Below are 22,804 nucleotides of genomic sequence, written 5' to 3' on the forward strand. Positions count from 1 at the left end.
AGCAAACAACTCAAAATGATTAACGAAACAGCTTTTTCTAGCCAGGCTAGTCTGATCTTATGCCTAATCCATTAAAGTTCTTTTCTAGTACATTAGAAGTATAATAGCTTTAGTGCTATATTTTGGAAAATAAGATAATGTCACTTAATATACACTTACACTAAAAACAACTGAAATATTTTTGAACATTTAATTGTACTTGATTTATATAAAGTATGAAGAATAACTTTTTAGAATTAAATATGCTATATATTTATATGTACAATAAACTCCTGATTATCTGCAGGTGGATTATCCACTTCACTTTTCTTTTGGCAATGATAAACAATGTAGCATTTATAATGGAAAATAAATTAATAAAGATGGAACTATTTTAAGAGTTTTAAAAACAATATACTACCATGTTTATGTTCATAGCCCAAGTGTTCACAACTGACCAAATAATTGGTCTACATATAAACTTTGCAGCTTCAAGTGCAATACCCAAGTATAAAGGAAGCATTGAAAGAGTGAAAATGGCTAGGCATTTATGAAATATTGTTTCAAAGCAATGATATTGATAGCAAGAAAAGAATTTTAGTTTGTTCCTTCTTGCCTTCACATGATGAATTATCCTCAATCATTTATTTAGTAAACTTGTAACACATTCTGGGAACTCTTATCAGTTATAAAAATGACAACTAACAAATGAGGATGGTTCCCACACAACACTTATACCCCTAAAAGGAAAAGAATGAAGCAAGGCCTTGAATAATTTATGGGCCATACAAGATTTCAGAATTGTAGTCCGTTGTTTAGTTTTGTTACTGATAAGCTTTTAAAAATCCTGAATGTGCAGTAACTCTTTATAAAAAGTAATTTACATGTTTCAAACATTGTTTTGCACATTCCCCCCTTTCCCCATTAGTGTATGAACTCTGTAGCGTTAAAAGTCAATTTTATTTTAGCTTCCTGCTCTCCAACACCAAGAAACAAAAAAAAAAAAAAAAAGTGGGCAGGCTTTTACATACAGAAATGAATAAAAATTATGTGAACAAAACTGCTAATAATAGATATTGAAGTTTATCATTTGTATTAAAAAAAATTGATGATGGATGTCTTTTTAAGCATTTTGCGGATTATCCTAAAATTTGTGGTTCGTGGGCCACTCAATTCCGCATATTATCAAGAGTTAACTGTATATATATATACATACATATAATTTTTATTAATTATTTTCTTTGTAGATCAAATCCTAATAATTTAAATTCTCTTAATTAATAAACACAAAAAAACAGTTATAAAAATTATGTTGAGATTCATTGCTAATACAAAAGCATATAATGTGGCACATAAAAAGTTTAATCAATATTATGATTAAAATGAATAAAGAAAAACATCAGTGGAACAACTTTAAATCTTCAGAAATATCAATTCGCATTTTATACATAACCAACAACACTCTTATTACTAGCTTTAAAATTCATAACTAACTCTGATCACAGATTCCTTCATCACAATTACACAAGGCAAGCAGTATTGTCGATCTCTTATTATATGCACACCATTTAACATTTTTAACTAAGATATTAACTTACATATCTTTAAACTTAATTACTCTGAGGAATAATTTTTAACACTTTTTCTGATGAGTTCTATTTTTGAACTGTTATAGAGTTTTTGTCTAGACTAGTTTACTTACTCCTGAGATTGATTCAGTTATGCCTGAAATAAGTAGAGGGAGCTTAAAAAGTTGATGTAATAGTCAAAACTTAAACCTTTGGATTGAGAAACTTAAAGCAAGTCGCAGATCTAAAAACAAAAACAAAATTGCTTTACTTTCTTAACATTTTAATTCAAATATCTAATTTGTTAAATTTTTTAAAAAAAAAAATGACAAAAAGTATTAAAAAAGTAAAATAGAAATATTGAATAAAATTATAATAGATCTCAAACCCAGTTTAAAAACTCTTAAAACCATTTTCATATATATCATACAGTAGAAATTCTTTTACCTGGCCTAATCTAGACGGAACTAATAAGAGGTACCAAGAGCCTGACGTGCATAACTTCAAAAGATGAATTAAAAAATACAGTATTTCGTGCTTATAATTTGTAATTGACGAACGAAAAAAAAGGGGTATTACAATTAAAAAGCGGCATCAAACTGTTAATAAAGATTAAAAATTTCCTCATTTTTTATATACAGCGCCACTTGTAAACATTCAATATATTGCCTTGAAATACCTAATTTCCGAATCAGTAAAAATTCTGTTTCTTTCTTTAAAATGTGTGTATATATATATATCTCCCAATAATCCAAACCTCTAATCACTGATAGTTTATTGTAGGTGGTAAAATACATGATATTGGATGAATTTATTCAAAATATTTGAGAGATAAGAGTATTTAAATACCCTTTTGAAATTATAAACAATTTTAAAAAGCAACATTAAATCCACAATGTTTATAATTATTGTCGGATGGATTCGTACAAGGAATATGAAGTTGAGATTAAGACATTGTTTTGAGATAGGTGGATGTTTTATTTATTTAATTAATTAATAATTAGGTAGGATCTTTAATTTACTTTGGGAACTCATTTTGTGACATAGGCATCTAAATTCATAAACGTATTTGAACAAAATCACTTGATTAATTCAGGCTGCAAATATTAAAAAAAGGAATATTTTTTACTCTTTCAATTGATTAAAAGTTTCAATATCAAAGCAAAAGCATTTTTATTTTTTATTCAGTACATTTTTTTAACATAAAAAATAATAACAATTTCATGCTTCAAATATTTTGTTGAAGGAACAGTCAGGAACAATTATGGTTTTGCCTATAAGCATGATATACATTTTGAAAATGTGTTAAAATATCCTACAAACTTTTCCAAAAAAACCAAAAAGTTAACTCATTACATTTGTTGCTTAAAAAAGTTTATAATAAAATCTGTCTAAAATTTTTGATGCTTAAAAATTAAGATTAAAATTAATTCAGCTGAAGACATTTTGATTTGGCAGTATATCAATGAGTTAAATCTTGTCTCAGCTTGTATTAAATATTCTACATGTAGAATCAATGCATTTCAAAAAACTTTTTGATGTAATTATTTTACTGAAAATGTCAGAAATTAAAGTTATACTAAATTACACAGCTTTCTTAATTGATCTAATACAGCCTTTGCTAAATCAAGCAGCAGCGTAGCATAAAGAATTGTACAGCATAATCTCAGTAAAAATAATCAGTTCTAAACATGGTTGAAAAGGAAATGATAGAAAAAAAAAGTAATGTTTAATGCAGAACATTTGTAAAATATTTTATTTTCTATTATGATAAACAGAATTCTCATAATCGTAACTATATCCTGCATTTATGATGACATTGGTCCCAGTATAAAAGGGAAAAAAATATTGAATAGCAAAAAAAAAAAAAAAAAAAAAATATGAAATACTAATTGATTATTCACATGCTTAACTTTACCAATAAAAACAATAATTGTATAAATTAATAAAAAAAAAAGTTATGTAATTAACTACGCAAACATAAATAAATTAAAATTTCTACTACAAGATATCACAGAAATGACACTATTAGCTAAAAAAAAATAAAAAACTCTCAGCGTTAAAATAATTTTCTATAAACCAAAAACAGGTATATTCCACTATGAATATGACAGGCACTAATGGTAATATAAGAAACATAATAACAGGTATAAATTCAAATCTTTAGTGTGAACACTAAAATATTTTTAACTGCAAAAAATAAATAAAAATGAGTAAGTTTACAAGAAGCAACTTTGTAAAATATGAAGTTTAAACTGAGTTAGAGATAAGCTAAAAACCTACTTATCTAAATTTTATATTATCTATACATAGATGTTAATAGGCTGATTTGTAAGCTTTGAAAATAATTACTATATACAATGATTACAACAATAAAAGCATTTGCATTTTATAAGTTTTTAATAAATTAATTTCACTGCGAATAAATAATCTTAGTTCATCATTTTGATTTGCATAGGAATAATTTTCAATCAATGCTGTCGAAGACTTCAGCCATAATTTATCTCTATACAATTCTGACATGAACACAGACACAAATTATTGCCACTTTACATAATCCACAGAAATAATTGCATCCTACAGAATGTTTCATTTTAACTGGATGGAGGTATTCTCTGCGAATGCAGTATTTTCATGCTCTGCAAAAATAATAAAATTAGAAAATAAACAAAAATAATTTATACAATTTTAAATATAAAGTTTTAAAAAAATAAGCAAAAAAGAATAAAATTGAAAAAGAAAAAGTTTAAAAATTTTTTTTAAATGCATAAAGTCTGCATTATAAATTATTTTTACCATAAGCATATGATAAGTCATTTAAAAGTTTTTTGTATAAAATTTTCTTTAAATTTTAAACACCTATACTAGTAGTCATCATTTTCTAAACATTATTTTACTTAAAATAACACTGAACTAAACTAAAGAGAAAAAAAATAATTAAGGAAAGCATACAAGGTTTCATGGAAGTTAAGGCTATACAATTTCACAACTAATGGAATGATGATGGCAAACTAGTATCCATAGATCAGAAGCTTGGTTGGCTTTAAGACACCAGTGGGGATTGAACCCCAGTCCTTCACGTTGTCAATTAAGTGCCTAAATCACTATGTCATCAATGCTTATAACTATATTAAAATGATGCTCATTAAGAAATTTTCAAAAATAGTTTTTCGTATCAAATTCCAAAGAAAAAAAAAGATTTTTTTAATTTTACAATTTGGAATATATATTGCAAAGGTTTTTTTTTCCTTTTAAATATTAACAAAAGTAAAAAAAAATATTTTGCACACACACACACACACACACACACACACACACACATATATATATATATATATATATATATATATATATATATATATATATATATATATATATATATATATATATAAAGGTGCCAGCATAGAGATAAAAGCAAGTCTGTTTATTTTTTTTTTTTTTAAGTGATAGATATTTATATACGTTATATTACACATTAAATATGTCTAGAAAACTTATTTCCTTAAAATATAGTATTATAATTCTATTAAATAGCAAAGAAAAATTTAATAATTAATGGCAGGCTATACTGAAAGATAACTCTTGATTACTTATCTTGCTATTTACCTGATATTCTTCTTCTGTTTCTAAAACCCCATCAACATAGACTAGTTGATATTGACGAGCTTTAAGTGCTGATATAGGCCGTTTTATAAGTCTTATGGCATTTGAAACTGAAGATGTACTATTGAACTGTTCCATTTGGGATTTACTATGACTAGGATCTAAAACAAGTAATTGTAAACTACCATCTTGAAGTTCTTCTATTCCAATGATTGTTCTACTATGACCTAAAAGAATTTTAATGAGAAACTAAGATGAACAGAAGTCTTAAAAAATTTAAATTAATCACAATAGAAAACTAATGAAAATGTTTTAGATTACAAAAGACACACATAATTCTTAAAAAATATGTGGAAAAAAAATTTATAATTTTCTCATCATGAAGAACATTTTTTAATAAAGAGAAAAAATATAAATGTAAAAAAAACTAATAATGGAATTCTTTTAAAAGTATTAAAGAATGACAGAGAAAATTAAAATCAGCTGAGTGTTTTTAAAATAATCATACTATTATGATACTGACTGAAATTTGCATTAAAAGCAAAATGTATTTAAGAAAAAAAATCTAAGTTTAAGATATGATTAAGTACTATTCTTTATAACTTTTTTAAGCTAATAAAAGTACTTATAAAAAAAATATCATTTTTAAAAAAATTTATTGTAATGTAAGGAAACTTCAATACACTGTGAATCCTCCAGGAAAGATCACCTCTATGTAGTGACCACCTCAATATTTATGAAAACTTTAGTGCGACATGGAATTTTTTTCCATAGACTTTGTGAAGAAAACCTTAGGAGAAACCAAAAAAATCTCTCCCAGCGATCAAGAAAACATTTGCACCGAATGCAGAAATGGTTAAATAATGAAACATGAAAAAATATCAGAACAAAACAAATAAGTAGATTAAAATATTATTCAAAATATTTGAGTGAGACTCTTATTTAGAGAACTCTTTTTGATGACGCAACCTCATGTTGCAGCCAGAGTGCGCTAAAGACGATGATTTACTTTTAAAGTTGAAAATTAAATTATAAAAAAACGTTATTTTAGAAAGAACAAGCATCTCAAATAAACAAACCTCTTTGAACTTTTTAAAGCTAACTAAATTAAATGCAAACTTAAACAAAAAACATAATTGTTTATTTATTTAAAATAGCTTTATCATTCATAATTGGTAAATTCGTTTTTAGACAAAATTATACCAGTTTAGATCTTTTTTATAGACACTAAATTTTATTCATTGATCTGTCTTGTCATGCACATTTCGCATTTCTGTACCAAGAAAATTACACAGACTAAAATAAAAATAGTTTCCAAAAAATCATGTACCTTGTATAACAATTTTGAAGTCAATGGAGTTAACCTCTAAGAATGACCAACCTCCAACAACGACCATTTTACAGTGGTACAGAGAGTGGTCTTTCCTGAGAGGTTTCACTGTATATATATAATTTTTCTTAATACCTTTCTTTGTTGATCAAATCCTAATAATTTAAATTCTTTTAGTTAATAAACACAAAAAAGTGTCAGCTATAAAAATTATATTCACATTCATTGCTAATACAAAAACATAAAATGTGGCACATAAAAATTTTAATTAGTATTATGATTAAAATGCATAAAGAAAAACAGCAGTAGAACAACTTTAAACTTTCAGTAATATCAGTTAGCATTTTATGCATAACCAACACTTTTATTACTAGCTTTGAATTCATAACAAACTCAGATCACAGATTCTTTTATCACAATAACACGAAGCAAGCAGTATTGTCTATCTCTTTTTATATGCACATTATTTAACATTTTTAGCTAAGATACCAACCAAAACTAATGGTGGTCGTTCTTGAGAGGTTTGACTCTATAAAATATTGTTTTGCATATTGCATCGGGTAGCGAATTTGATTTTCAGTGGAAGTAGTCTTAAAGGATCAGCCAAAAAGAAAAAGAGTGCAGGTTTAACATCAGGCTAACCAAAAGGGCCACTAAAACATCTATTATAACTAATAAGTCAGAGATTTATTTACACTTTTACTTTATTTTTCTAGCCATATTTTTTAGGGGGTTGTTCAATTTTTGTGTGGATATTTTTAGTGATGAACACCTCTTTAACACAAATTTTAATAGAAAATTATTAAAACAATAGGTTTATCTGAAGCTTGCTGAGCTTCAAATGAATGAGATAAATTTAAACATGTTCATTTATATTGAATCTTTTCATTCCCAAATTCCATTGCAATGTAATGTAGTTGCTAACAATGCAAACAAAAGAAAATAAACCCCACAGGTGATATTGCTTTCTCACACAATCAATTAACTATTTGAGTGTTGTAAATGCATTTCAAGAAAAAGGGTAAGAAACTGTAACATCTTTGGAGGATAGTTTTTTTCTTCTGCTATAAAAGAGGCATTTTTAAGACATAGAGTTAAAAGGTGGAATAATATTCCACATGAAATTGACAACAAAATGGTAAAGTGTATATACCGGTTAAGACTTAGGACCATATAAAAAAACTGATGATTTGGTGATTTGACAGTAGCTAGATATTAAAAAATAAAAATTTAAAAAAATTCCATCATAGTATGAGGGCATTAATTAAACATTTTAAATAGAAAAAGTACCATGATGTTGTAAATATACAGGTGGTTTAAACTCTTCTTCTTTCATAAAATATCCTTTAACCCAAGAAAACAGCTCAGGATGAGTACCATTTGGTCCTGTGGGTTCATGACAGTCGATAAGGCGACCTCTGAAAAGAAAATAAGCAGCTAAAATTTTAAGAAATCAAAAGAATTTTTAGAGAATGCACATGCATAGAATATCAGATTTTATAAAATGCTGAAAACTAAAATTTTCCTTTGTAGCATAGAATTTTTATTCTGTAAGCAGCAGCTCTTTTTTAAACAATACTAATACTATAAAAATTGCAAACAAAAACTTTTTTTAATTATAACTTAATTAAGAAAAGGTAAATATATAAAAGAGTAATTTTTTGAAAACATTTAAAACCAACAGTTTATGATTTTTTATTAAGCATTTTAAGCTAAGGTTTTAATAAATTAAGAAAGGATTATAGATTTTTAAATAGAAACTTAAATTAATCAAAACAGATTTTTAGAAAAAAATAATTACCATTTCATGGTTTATTCCCTACATTGGATGCAAATTGTATAAAATAGGTTTTCAACAAGGTTCACTAAGTCCAGCATAGATTTTAGAAAACACACTTTTCCATTTTAATTGATAGATTGAGTTTTAAATTATTTTTTTTGTTGCTATAAATATGTGCTCTTTCAATTTCATCTTGTCTAATATTTTATAATGGCCTATAAGCATGAAATTTTTCACAAGACTAAAATAAGTCGATTTTGAAAAACTAACTAATCAAACACTTTGCAAAGAGCATATAATTTTAAATTGATTTAATTGTAATCATACAACTTTGTTTTAAAGATTTTTAAAGCCGTCTACAGAATATTAAGAAAGAAACAATGCTTTAAAAACTATATCACAATTGATATAAAATAAAATTACTCTTCATTTCAAAGAAATTTCTTGTCAACATATCGCCTTTGGGAAAAAATCAATATCAGAACTACTGTATGTTTCTAAATATACGCAGAGAATTTTTAGAAATTTTTTTTTTTGGGGGGGGGGGGGGACAGCTTATCATCGGATCCATTGACATTGAAAAATTTCAGAAGGACGTTACCAACAGAAATGTCTCTCCTCTTGTAGAGCATATTAAAATAAAAAGCATATTCTTCTGCTCATACACGGATGGGCTTACTTTCGGAAACTTATGGTAAAATATTTCAAAAATTATCAAAATAATAATGAGACATAAAAAAAGTAATAAACCTAGTAAGTTTATGTATAACATAAATAGTCTAAAATACTTTTACAAATTGTACAAGATGCATGTGATTTAAACAAATCACTAAAACATACTTTAATATAGTTTTATTTAAAACGAGAAGTAAGTTTTGAGAAGAAGTGAAGTCAGGAATTGAAATGTTGTTGTAATACAAATATAAATGCAGTTATTATGGTGTGCCTATGAGTCGCGTTAAACTCAAAAGATTAACAGAATAAGAAATAATTTCTTCACACGGATTCAAAAAAAAAATTTACTTTGAAAATTTATAAACAAACCTAATTCGGAAAGATGCAAGAAAAGTGACAACTTCGGTAGCCCCAATCCATTTTCTAGTATTTATCAAACGGCCACCAAGTTGCTCGCAGCCAGGAGGATCAAATCCCTGCCTCCACGCTCCTTCAATAAGCTCCTGAAGCTTTGATATTGAAGGCATAGCAAATCTACCTAAAATTAGTTAAAATACAAAATTTAAATAATTCAATTAATAAACAAACAAAAACTTAATTTATTTTTTAACTAAAATTTCAAGTCACATTATTAAAATTTACTCACCATTAAAAAGTCTAGTACTATATTTAGTGCTATTAATTAAAGATGAAAGCATCATTTGAATATTTCGATAACCACATCCCCAGCCTTTGTCACCATAGGTAGATCCATAATGATCAACAGCGGTACATAACCATAAATGTTCAACATTTGAAGAAGCCATACTGAAAGCTCTTATCTTAGGAATAAGACCTAAAAGGATTGAACAACACATATCAATCATTTTATTGTGTTTGACTGAGAATTAGATTATCTCATTTATATCTCTCAAAATTATATTTATTTATTGGATGAAGCTCAAAATTACAAGAAACAAATTCAAAGCATTCACGTAACAGTCTGCTATGAGCCAGGGGATCATAAAGGTTAAGGTTCCACAATTTCAAGACCAATGGCATGATTGTAGTAATCAACACTGTTCACAGGCCACCTTTACTTCTCAGACAAGCAGGTACCCATCGATATGAAGCTGGGTGGGCTTTAAGTAGCCACTGGGGATCAAACTTCTGTTCCTCACACTGACAGTTCAGCACCTTACCCACTGAGCCGTAACGGCTCAACAAAAAAAGATTTTTTTTTCTAAAGCAGATTAAATATAAATATTTTTTAAGCTAATTAAAGAAACATTGCTTGAACACAGAGTTAAAATAACATTGATAGAAAATTTTTTAAGATTTAATGCGTGTAAAAGCATTAAAATTATAACCTTTAGTGCAGGAGTGTCCATCATCTACACCATCCCTTTCAGCAATGCAAAGTTCTACTTGTCTATTATAATAATCAGCAACACTCATTTCACCAGCATAGACAGCTTTTTGCATGTTGGTAATAGACTGTTCCCTGAAATTCCCTTGATTGTCCATCCCGTATTGGGCTTGTAGCATTCGAAACTCTCTCTGTTCTCTCACTCGCTGTTCTTCCCTCTCTTTACGTTCGATCTCCAAAGCAAAGAGATGATCAGCACTACCTGCTTCTGTAAGCAAACAAAAAATTTGAAAATATGATTGGAAAAAAAAACATAATAAAGTTAAAATCCAGAAAGAAAGACAGTTAAATAGTCTGTCATACAATACATTAGTTTATTTTATAGAAAGATAAAAATTTGTGACAAGAAAAACAAATCAGTTAAAAAAAATTACTTGATAAAATGTTTTTAAAAAGTCTTAAGAAAGAAATTTCTTTCGATTCGTAGCATCTTCTATAAGCAGGATAATAAATTTAGAAAGTAAGACAGTTTTCAAAAACCACATTAGGATTTATTTTAAGCCATAGTTTCATTTTTTGTAATTTAAGCAGAGGCATAGCAGCCTTTGGAAACAAATTCAGTTTTTGCACCTGCTGACAAAACAAGATATATATAAATATATATTTGTATAGATGATATAATATTAGATTTAAAGGGCTTTATGGATGATTTTAAGTTTCAAATTATCCAGAACTGAATTCATTAATTAAAGTTCACGCTGAATAAGATTTCAAAATAAAGTTTTTAAATCGACATAGCTCAACAAAGTAAAAACGTTCATTAGATTCAGTTTAAAATTGAAAAGTATAGGTCACTAATGTAGCTTCTATTGCACTTGGATGCTTTTCATTGCGTTTAATATTTTTGATTGAATGATAAGTGACATTTTTCATTTAATGTGCCGCCAAATTGCAAAAAAAAGATAATAATCTTATGTGTAAAGCAACCTACAATAATAGATACATCCTGTCAATTTTTAGGTTAATTTGATAAAAAATTTAATAAATTATTGAGCTTGTAATTTGCAAATGAGATAAAGGAAGGGGAGTATTTAAAATATAAAAACATTTTATTCTAGAATAAATTTTTAATTAATTTTTATGAATTTGGTACTCCTCAAAGGCCGTGCCTGGTTACATATGACCCTTCTTCCCCTTCTGCTAGCCATGCTACGCAGTTTAAGAACTCAAGCTTGAACTGTTCTTATTTACTACAAATCACTTTATTCTGAGACACATAGTGGCTCAGGGGATAGAGCCGTCACCTTCTAATTAAGTGAACCAGGTTCGAATACCAGCATCGGCTGGTTGATACGAATTCCGCAACCGGCTGGCACCGACTACAGTGCTGAAGTAAAATATCCTCAAGGGTAGATGGATCACATGTTAGAGTCCCCTTGGTGTCAGGCCGTGGGAGGTACTTCTCTTCATGTAATATAAATACAGGTTAGTTTCACCAAAAAGTCCTCCACATAGGTAAATTTCTCCCAATACTTGTTCCACCGTCGGCCGAAGACTCTCTGTGCAGTAAATGGTTACTGATGCCCGTTAAATATGTTGAGTCACAAAGTCCTCCATGTTCCCATAACAAATCATATCTCTGGGGGTACTGATCCAGTAGTTTCCTTGTGCTCTGGATTGGTTCAAAATTGCAAGGCTACGGAGTAGAACATTAGTAGTCGTAAACCCAAAATTGGGTCGGCTGTTCAACGATGGTTATAAAATATAAAACTTGAACCAGGAGTTCCCTTGTCTTCTGGATTGGGTTAAAAATATAAGGCAACTGAGTTGAACATTAGTAGTCGTAAGCCCAAAAAATTAAAGACGTTTGGATAATACGACATGGGTGATCATGAATTTCAATATTTACAAGTTGTTTTCTACAATTTGTAGAAATAATTTGGCAACTGGAAGATAAAGAAAATGCTGGAAAAATAATTTTATGAGGTGGAAATAATTTATAAATTTTAAGGAGAGAAAAAAATAATTATAAAGCACATTAACATAAATATTTTCCCATTTAATTCTCTGTATTCAGTGAGCTACGTATGGAACACACTAATTCAAACACTTATAGTTAAATAATCCCTATGGATTATAAAATTTACAATTCAAGATTAATTTCAATATTATAAAAAATAACAAATAAATACTTTATACCTTTTTTAGTTGATTTTCCTTTTTCAACTTGAGAATTACTGCGTCCATTTTTAAAAAGAGAAGCTAAGTGAGGAAAGAAAGTAGATGAAATGGTGCAAAATTTTAATATCTCAGCAATAAATTTAATTTATTTCAGAGAAACATTTAATCAGAAAAATATTTATATTTTTCAAATATTTTTAATTATTATTCTTGGCTTTGTTAAAAGGTTATAAATTGATTTGAATAAGAAACAGTTGTATTTAATTAGGAAATACAAACACGTGAAGAAACATCGAAAATATATAGAGAGTATACATATATTAAAAACACATAAAATCGCAGTCAATTGAATAATATCCTCAGGAATACGAAGATTAAAATGAGTAGCATTATTATAAATTATTTGATCAAAAATGCTAGAAAGTAAACCTTTGATTGACAATAATATTTCAAAATCCTATTAATATATTTTAAAAAGAATAAAAATGAAATTGAGAAAACTTTCTAACCATACAAATTTAGTTGTGTTTTGATGTGAAACATATAATGCAATACCCTATAATAAAGAGTTCACTACTTAATTATTTGCAGTTCTGCAAAATTTGAGTTATGAAAAATTCTTTGTAATGTGATGACAGCTTTAGCCGAAGTGATTTCAAATATAGTAACCATTTTTTCAGTCACAAAATGGGCTTGAATATATGGGGAAAATTGCTAATTATATGTATTCTGATATAAAGGACAAACTAATTTATTGCTATATACAAGGTGATTCTTAAAAGATGGGCAAAATTTTAGGAAGTAATAGTACACACCCAAGCAAACAATTTTCATCAAAGAATGCAAGATCGAAAACAAAACGCAAAGGTGCTGGCGCATTTGGAAAGTTGTTTGATGCTAACGTGAAAGCTCCATTCCTGTTGCGAGTTACTGCGCTGCGTTACTTATCGCCAAGCTTTCGGCAGGGAAGGTTCGTGATATGCCTGGCGTGTTTCAGAATGTTCGCCTATCTTTTCTTCTCCGTTGTACTGCGTGCATAGTAGCTGCCGGCCACTATTTTGAATACTTATTGTAATCACATGCCATTAAATTTGATTTTATAATTTAACTTCATCGTTCTTTGTGTGCTTTTGCCTCATATAAGAACATAAACTTAGACGCCCTCTAGCGGTTTTGCATTTTGTTTTCGACTATGCATTCTTTGATGAAAATTGTTTGCTTGGGTGTGTACTATCACTTCCTAAAATTTTGCCCATCTTTTTAGAATCACCTTGTAGACAAGTGAGGTATTGTTTCTGATGTACAGTTATATTCAAAATTGAATAAGATTAAGCTCAAGTCACTAAACCTAATAGTTTAGAAGTTATAAAGATCCCATGAATAGTTAAGCTATAATATAAGTATTTATACTTTTTTACGTATTTGTTGCCACTATCGAGGAAAAGTGAAGATATCATTTAATATGTATTTTTTGCACAAAATCAAATGAGGTAAAAACAAAGTCATTTGGATTATTATTAAAAGTTTTTATGTTTAAGTACATTTTTAAACTTATACTGACGACACAGTTGTCATGTTTATTCAAAGAAGCTGCACTTTTTTCCAAAATTAATGCCATTGAAAATCGAATACATCTTAGGATCAAAATTCATTGGATAGGGGAAATAGAGTTTTTGGAATTATTTTCAGAATATGATAAAGATGGTTAGAGCAGATTCATGCACATTTTGATGAATTTTCACACATATTTTGATGAATTTTTACGGCAGTAAGTGAGTGCCCTTTCAAAACTCCAAGTGCCCTTTTCAGTGAGAAAGCATCCTGCCTGCCTTTTTTAATTGGTTTTTACTTGTTTTTAAATGCAATATAACTAGCAGTTTTGAAGCTATGTTAGTTTGATGCTTAGACGGATATGGCGATTAAATGAAAAATAGTAATTTTTATGTCTCTCATTTCTTCTAAATAATTATCAACTCAATTTTTGTTTCCATTAAATTTAACATAAGAAACAATACCTCACTTCGGTCGAGAAAAATGTTGGACCCATCAATGAATTTAAATAAAAAAAGATTACACATGATGTTTTTGTAATATGCTTTTTTATTGATAACATCTAAATTATTAGTTCTATCAACTTTGAACTATCTTTATTCAATTCTGATGAGTGAAATAAATTACTTTAGAAACACAACCTTATTTGTCTAGATAGAGATATTTAAGTTTCTACCTTTGAATAAGCACCAATTTAAACTATTATCCTTTTACATTAAAAAATAAATAAAATAATGCTCATATGTTGGCATTTTAGACTATCCAAAATACTCCCAGTTCTAGTACGTAGTGACGGCTTACAACACTAAAATGCTTATCCTTTGCCAATTAAAAGTGTCAAAAGGTTTAAATCTATGAGTATTCTAATTTTTTTTTTTTAAATTCTCTTTAACAAAAACACATTTAAAACCAGTTTAGTTCAAGTATTTATTGAAAATAAAGGAATATGTAAGTTATGCGTTGTAAAATAAATAATAATGATAAAATTAATTTTTCCATAAGGAAAATCGTAAATTTGATAAAAATTCAACTTTACTTTAAAAAAAAGTCTGTACGATTTCAAATGATTTTTTTTTTTTAAATTAGTGTCTTTCAGATTTTAGGATAAATTCATTTTGTCCTTATTATATTAAGAAATAATTTAATTATTATTAATTCATCTGAAAAAAAAAATTTTTGTGATCCTAAAAAGTAAAAAAAAAAAAGTTCTGTCTTATTCCTTATATAGTTGAGAAACAGTAAAAGGAAGATTTCTGTATTGGTGCCCATGGTAGGATAAATAATTAAGAGAAATTATTAGTGCATAGTTATCATTATTAGATATTTAAAAATTAATAATTATGGAAAACTAAATTTGACTAAAAATATATTATGTGTCATTCACAGTGACACTAAAAAGTCAAATTTTCTTCTACACTCTTCTTTTAAAAAATGTTGTGCAACCCTTAACAGAATATCATTACCTGCATTAAAATTGTGGCCAAGTTTTTGTGTCAGTTAATAGCAGTATGCAGGAAAAAATTATAAGAAATATCATCCCATGGCACAAATTTAAATGATAAAACTAATAGACAAACATACATATACATAAAAGGTTAATAATTTTTTCAAATTATTGAAACCATAATAACCAGACAATGGGAGTTGGTGTCCTAAAAATATTTCCCTATCAGTACCAGTACACACTAACTATAATAGCCAGGGCACTATAGTTTCGGCAAATCCTTTTTTAAAATTTCTGGCATAATACTGCTTGGAAGTCCATAAAACTCGGTGAATATTTTTGCACAGGTACCTACCAATACGAAAAATTTCCTAGTGCCTCCGTAAATTCAGTAAACTTGGTATTAGCTGGAACAAGTACTGATATGGAAATATACTGTTCTAAGTATAGAATATAGCTATGATATATTCTTACCATCAGTACTTAAGGGTGTTAAACCATATGGAGCACTGGGAGAACAAAGTAGTCCATTTGGCGATTTCGGGCTAAAATGTTCTTCAATGTGGGATGCCAATTCTAAACTACACATAAAATTAGAACTACCACATACAGGGCAACAATCATTGCAATTTTCATCACCAGGTGTAGCTTGAGTTGATTTAATAGGGCTCAAGATATCATTATGATCAACATTAACATGCAATTCGACATCTCTGCTGGAGTCGAAATTCCTGTCACATAATGGACATAGAAAAGGACTATTACTTCCACTATCATTATTAGAAAATTCGGGGAAAGAGGGACTTGTTAAATCAAAGTGTTGTCTATTCACATGTTCTTGGAGTTTAGTAGGACATTTATTAGAATAATCACATAGAGGACAGAGAGAATGATCACTACCTCTTGGACTGAGTAATACTTTTTTATATTTATTAGGGTTTAAATTAAGAGAAAGATTAGCTCGTTGAGGAGAACTTTCTGAGGCAGAATAGAAATTGGTGTCGGGTAAACCATTGCTTGACAAAGATACATCATCCATGGAATCACTAGACGATATAGTAAATTGAACATTATCTTCCGTTGGACTCAAGAAGTCTAAATGCATAGAATTAACATGAAAAACCATTTCCTCTGCAGATATATCTCCCAGATCACAGAAAGGACATGAAATTGCACCTTCAATGTGTGCTACCATGGTATGTGATCGCATCTCTACCTCAGAAAATCCTTCTTCACCGCAAATATCGCAGGTGTATACATACTCAGGATGTTTAGCTGCCATGGTTGTTTAAAATATATTATCAAAATAGTACAGAATAAAAGATTCAAAATATCTCAATTTATTCCAAAATTTTGTTTAGCAAATAGGAATTGATAAAAAATAAATTGGGAGTCTGATGTTTTTCCAAGTTCACAGATTCATGATTTAAGAACATTTCAAATTTTAAGACTAGAAAAGTAGTTCCGAGAAATGACAAGAAATATTTCAAAATAAAAGGTTTTGAATTCACTTATATGAAAAAGATCTCCAAATATACGTCACAATTAGATTAGATAATAATTATTTATCAACACTATAAAATTACAACATAACCCGGCAGAATCAGTCAGCTATTTAAAAAATATGTCCTGTGGAAACGAAACTACATATGCTTGACGCACGCCCATTAAAATAAAAATAATAAAACACGCGAGATGAAATATCAATATTTCAGCTCGAAAACACAAATCAAACTAATTAATATTGAAAAATTGTTATCTAAGCATGAATTTCTAGAAGTTAACAAAGAAGTTTCAGCCAAAAAATTTTTTAATAAAATAATTGAAAAAAAGAAGAAAAAATCCCATGATCCTTTGACAGGAAGATTAACGCTGACTGTGACGTTTAATATAAAAATATTTATTTTTTGATATTTGGATTATTTATTTTGTCTGCTATGATACGTCTGATTTGAAGGTGATGTCGTATCGAACTGCATTCGTAGGATTAATCTATTTTTAATTAATTTGTTTGATTCGTATAGAAACTGTGATTTTCTTTGAAGAAGGAAAAAAATCGTACAGCTTTAGATTTAAATAAAATGAAAGAAGGGCGTTTGAAATGAAATGCGAGGTAATCTAAAATTTACTAATAAGTTTTGATTTTGCTTTAGAATGAAATAAGAGTTTTAACTTATTATTTTTCTTTGTTATATGTTATGAGTCTCAAACATGTATTTGTCTATGTCACATGATGAGAAAACGTAATAAGGATGTAGTTACCGGAAGAATGAGGGTTGCATGCAAATAAGGATAAATTAAGAACACTCGAATTTGTTGTGAGTCTATTATTTTAAATCGATAATGCCCCAATTTCTTTTCATTAAGAATTTTGTACTTTGATTTATTTAACAGTTATTTCAAGATTAATGAAATTAATATCTTATATTAATTGATTGTGGTTGAGATCACGGAATAAAATTTGATTTTATTGGGAAATTTTCGATTTGAATGAGTTATGAGAAATTTCTGACAGTACTTTCGATACTATTCTGTTACGGGGGTTGTACTAAAATTGCCTTGTATTGTAAAAGTGTATTGATGTCAGCGATGCTTTAATTAATTGTATTAATGGGTACTGTGGAAAAGGCTTTCTTACTGTCTCTTGAAACACAATAGTACCATACTTTTAATTTAATGTGAGCCTTTTATAAAATTCTCTTTTTTAAAGTTTAATGTAGGTTTTTGTTGCCGAGTTTTATATCTGTGATAAGAACATTACTACCTTCTGTTTCAATAAATATAGGGCTTAAGAACAGATTATAAGGCCCTTATTCACCCACATAGCCATACACCCCTCATTACTATTCTAAAAAAGAATTAGATGGCAATTGGTGCCCTCCAGGAAGAAAGTAGAAGGGTGCACTTGCCCTGCTGGAAATGAAATAAATTATATTTTCTTTTTAAATTGCTACTAGCAGTGCTTGTTACATTTAATTTTGAAACTTTTCTGATTTATAAACTGAGTGTATAGTGTATTATATATATATATATATATATATATATATATATACAGTACAGAACCCGTTATCCGGAAATTGGAAAACCAAAAAACCGGAACGAAATTCAATAAATTTTCTCGCCATTTTTAAAAAAAATAAAAAATTCTCATAAGATTTTTCTTTCTTTTTTTAAAGATGCTTACCTTACCATCATTTTGGAAATAATCATTAGTGTATTACTTCATCGTTTTTTCTTATTTTTAAGATTATTTCCAAATTTTTCTTTTTTTAGTTGGGTTTAACAATAAAAATAAACGGCTTTTTGTAGCATTTCAGAAAACCAGAAAATCAGTTATCCGGAATAGCGATGGTCCCGACCGTTCCGGATAATCGGTTCCCTACTGTATATATATATATATATGTATATATATGTTAGTTATGAAATCTAGTTATCAAATCTTTACTAAAACTTAGTGGCTTTAAAAGTTTGGTTAAATTACTAAATTTGTTTATAAAAATTAATTTTACAAAGTACAAAAAATAATATTTGAAATATTTTTCTGGTTGCACTAACTGACAGTATTTTTGCATGCACTCTTTATTATAACCTAAAAAATGGCTTAGCTATTATGTAACAATAAAAAGAGATAAGAGTTTAATTAATGGTGGTTTGCTTGTATTTCGTTCGGATATCGTTTATATGCATAAAAATAAATATATTTCTTATAAAATTAATGAGAAGACTTAGTTCTATAAAATGAAATTTAAATCAAAAATTTTTTTGGGAAAAATATTCATATTTATGAATGCTTTATAGCACATGCGCACATATTCATCAATAACTTTTTAATCTGCAGTTGCCAACTTTCCAATTACAGAAAAAGTGCTGAATTATTTTCGTTCATTTTTCCTATCTCTGAAGTAGATAGTTAAAAATAAGAAATAGTTTGTTATGAAAGAATAAAAAGTGGAAATTGGTATTTTTCTAAAAAGAACACCACATAAAATTGATGTGATTTGTATTATTAACAACAGTAGGGTTTGTTTTTTTTTTTCAGATGAGAAAAGTTATGAAAGTCTTAAAATTTTAAATATTTAGCACTTTAATTACATTTCAGAATCTATGTTTTCAAAATTTCTAATTAGGAATTACAATTTACTCTTTATATTATTATTATTATTTTAATTATTATTATCTTATTATATTAACTGCAATTTTTATAATATAATAATAATAACTAAAATAATATTATTTTAATTTTTATTATATTATTAAATGAAACATCCCTTATTTTTTTTAAAGGCGAATACAAAAAAATTGCAAAATTATTATTGATACTTAATTAACTCTGAAATACATACCATAGTAAATGGCATTGTAGTAAAAGGTATTTTCTACACATATAAACTGATAGGTACCAAATAAAATATGCTCTGTGTTAGACTGGTATTCTAGAATAGCAATCCAATTTTTTTAGGGCTACAGAACCCTAAATGATCAATCATCTTTTGGCAGAACCCAAACAATTTATTAGAAGGTGGAACATATTGACTAAAGAAAAACTACCAGTTATTTAGATAATATTTATTTTTAAAAATGGAATATTTTTAATAATTGTTTTATTAATGAAACTGAAATAGGTTTATGTCAAACAGTTGAATTAACACATCTGGTGTAGTATATAATCTAGTTCTGAATTTTGTTTTGAGTGCATTCATTGGGTGAAAATAAATAAAATGAGTTGAATTATGGTTTTTGAAAAAGATCTCTTATAAATATTGAGAATAGTTATCTGAGGAACATAATTCGCTATTTTTGAATTTGGTCATTTTATTTTGAATAGATAAGTTCAAGGAAAAATACAATGCAATTTTTTATAAATTTTGCCATTTCTTTTTTTATTTTATTGATATTTTACTTAAATAATTTCATAAAAATAACCAAACTATTGAAGAAATTATGTTGTGTTGTAGTAAAAGAAGCGTAAAGGTAGTGTCCTTGGTATCACGTGATAGGATGAATGCCATGTAGATCGGATCTGTATTCCACATATATTGCACTTATATTTGACACAAAAAAATCATCATTAGCGCTTAAAAAAAATCAATATTGTAAGTTTACAATTTAGGCTATGTGAAAACCCCAACATTATAAATAGATAAATCTCACACTGGCCTTCGTCAAGGAGAATACAAGAATTGTCTTAATATTTTAAACTTGAACTATTCATAAAAACAATTTAATTATTTTTAAAACCCATGTTATCATTCAGTTTCTTAATCGTTTAACTGTAATCGTTAATATTTTGATTGCTCCTATTAAATAGATATGAGATGTCATGTTAAAAATTACAATTCTAAGAATGAATGAATATTGAATGGGAATTTAAGAATAAATGGGTCAATAAAGTCGTTAAAAAATACAAAGTTTAATTAATGTTGCTGTCTCCCCCTCCCGATGGCTTTGTGATGTAGAAAAGGATTTGAAAACATAAAAGGTGGCTAATTGGAATAGACGCCATTGGAAATACTCATTGTGTCGCTCCTAGCCTGCAATGGGCTGTAGCGCCCAGTGAAAGAAGAAAATTATGATCTTGATAAAAACTGTTATGGTTTACAGTAATTGAATAATAGAATGAGAAATATAACTTTTATTGAGTTATAGTATTTTTTTTTTTTTTTTTTTTTACTTATTTCATTTAACTCTTTTTTTTTTCCTTCCAGATTTATACAATTAAAGAAAAAAAAATAGTAGGGAAAGTCGTATTTTGATTACATAGTATAAAAATGTATTATGAGAGAATTCTAAAATTTTATATTTAATATTATTTATTTACTTTTAATATTGCTAGAATGCTAATGTTGTCACTTCTGTTAGAATTTTCATAAAAATAGTAGGAATCAGGTAGTTCTCAAAATGCAGTAATGAAAAATTGTTTTATTTATTTATTTATTTTTTATCAATTCCAAATCATGAGCATCAAAAAGTCAAGAATCAATCACACAAAAATAAAAATTTATGTGTGATGTCCATGATTTTTTTTTACTTAGACCTTTGATCCTGAAATATCTAAATACTTTGAAATATTTTATTTTACAATTACAGTTAAATTTTATAAATATAATTATAGTTGAATTTTCTGTAAAATAAATGTGTGATAACACATTTGAAGCTATATTTTTGTATTAAAATTTATTTTCATTAAGTCATAATTATATTGCGTAGGGGGAATAAAAATGCTGAATAAAGTATAAAGAAAAAAAATATAAAATCAATAATAATAAAAAACTTTAAAAAGTTGAAAATCATCAAAAAAAATTTTAATAATCTCATTTTTAAAATGTTTTGTACATTGTTATTTTTTTGATTTCTCCTTAAAAAAATTATTTGATATAAATAAAACTGATATAAATCAATGAACCCTGTTCGTGTCTATTCACTCTGTTTTTATTAAATATTAGCAGTTTAAGCAAATTAATGCAAAAATTTATTAAAAATGCCATTAATGAAAAATTACCTTAATCTTCAGTGATTGGAAAAATAATAATTTTTTTTTTTTTTTTTTTTTTTATGATTAAGTAATTTATTATATGGTAAAATTAATAACTTGTCTGATTTATATATTTGACTGGTGTTTCTTTTAAATTAATTTAAATCCATGTGAAATACCTGTTTTTACGTTGTGATTTATTATCAAATTATTATAAAGTTTTTAAATATATTCCCTTTAAAATAACTAAGTAAATCCCGCTTTAATGGGAGTTTCCCATTCCTTCTAAAAAAAAAGAAGAAAAAAAGGTGGAGTTTTTCTTTTGAAGATGAAAGTTTTTACATCTGTGTAATGAATAGTTTGTTAGTTGCAAAAAAACAAAAACAAATTATAAAATCTAGAAGATTTTTATAGCTTATATTAACCACCTGAGTCTTTTTTCTGAAGTAAAAAACATCCATATTCAAAATTAAATGTTAAAAAATTTGCATTCCATTTTTGAAATTTATTTTATAGCAATAGAGTTATGTGCATCCTTGAGAATTCCCTAAAATTAAGTAAATTTCTTGCAAAAAATCACTATTCAAAGAAAATTTCACACATTTTATTGCTTGTTTAAATAAGTATTACTATTAATTAATCGTAATCAGTTTAAAGCTTTTTTTTTTTTTTTTTTTTTTGTTTCAAAGTTTTTAGCTTATTTTTATTCAAAACTTCCTTTTTTAATTAAATCTGTAATGAATTAAATGTCTATTACAAATCAAAATTATGAGTAATCATAAATGGAAAATATTGCAAATCATTTATTGTTCATTAGTGTAATAAAGTTATTGTATTTTAATGACTTTAAAAATCCTTGAAATTCTCTGTGCG

At 27.3% G+C, this 22,804-nt stretch overlaps 2 protein-coding genes across 5 annotated transcripts in view; one reads left to right on the plus strand and one right to left on the minus strand.

Moving 5' to 3' along the window:
- Positions 1-2,703: 2,703 nt before the first annotated feature.
- LOC107457302 (zinc finger-containing ubiquitin peptidase 1) lies at positions 2,704-17,062 on the minus strand. Its single transcript, XM_043044603.3, has 8 exons — positions 15,934-17,062; positions 12,483-12,545; positions 10,285-10,551; positions 9,582-9,770; positions 9,305-9,473; positions 7,771-7,898; positions 5,154-5,377; positions 2,704-4,186 (listed from the first exon to the last, which is right to left on the minus strand). The coding sequence occupies exons 1-8, from the start codon at positions 16,739-16,741 to the stop codon at positions 4,142-4,144; spliced, it is 1,893 nt and encodes a 630-aa protein (XP_042900537.1). The 5' UTR covers positions 16,742-17,062; the 3' UTR covers positions 2,704-4,141.
- Positions 17,063-17,426: 364 nt separating this feature from the next.
- The window catches only part of LOC107457301 (uncharacterized), a 45,945-nt gene continuing 40,567 nt past the window's right edge, over positions 17,427-22,804 (plus strand). For 2 of the 4 annotated variants that reach the window (XM_016075440.4, XM_016075438.4), the window contains exon 1: positions 17,427-17,572. The gene's annotated coding sequence lies outside the window, so the exon portion shown is untranslated. Of the gene's footprint in view, positions 17,573-17,660; positions 17,778-22,804 lie in introns of those variants that run through there. The other 2 variants (XM_043044602.3, XM_087163547.1) reach the window with 2 other exon arrangements.

Source organism: Parasteatoda tepidariorum, chromosome 5, assembly GCF_982258835.1.
Source record: "Parasteatoda tepidariorum strain Cologne lab strain chromosome 5, Ptep-v5.0, whole genome shotgun sequence".
Classification (NCBI taxonomy): Eukaryota; Metazoa; Arthropoda; class Arachnida; order Araneae; family Theridiidae; genus Parasteatoda; species Parasteatoda tepidariorum.

Coding starts and splice junctions, on each gene's coding strand:
- LOC107457302 (XM_043044603.3), bottom strand. CDS start 16,741: ATGGCAGCTAAACATCCTGAGTATGTATACACCTGCGATATTTGCGGT. Junction 9,771..10,284: donor TGGACACTCCTGCACTAAAG/GTTATAATTTTA, acceptor CAATCCTTTTAG/GTCTTATTCCTAAGATAAGA. Junction 5,378..7,770: donor TGTATATTTACAACATCATG/GTACTTTTTCTA, acceptor AAATTCTTTTAG/GTCATAGTAGAACAATCATT.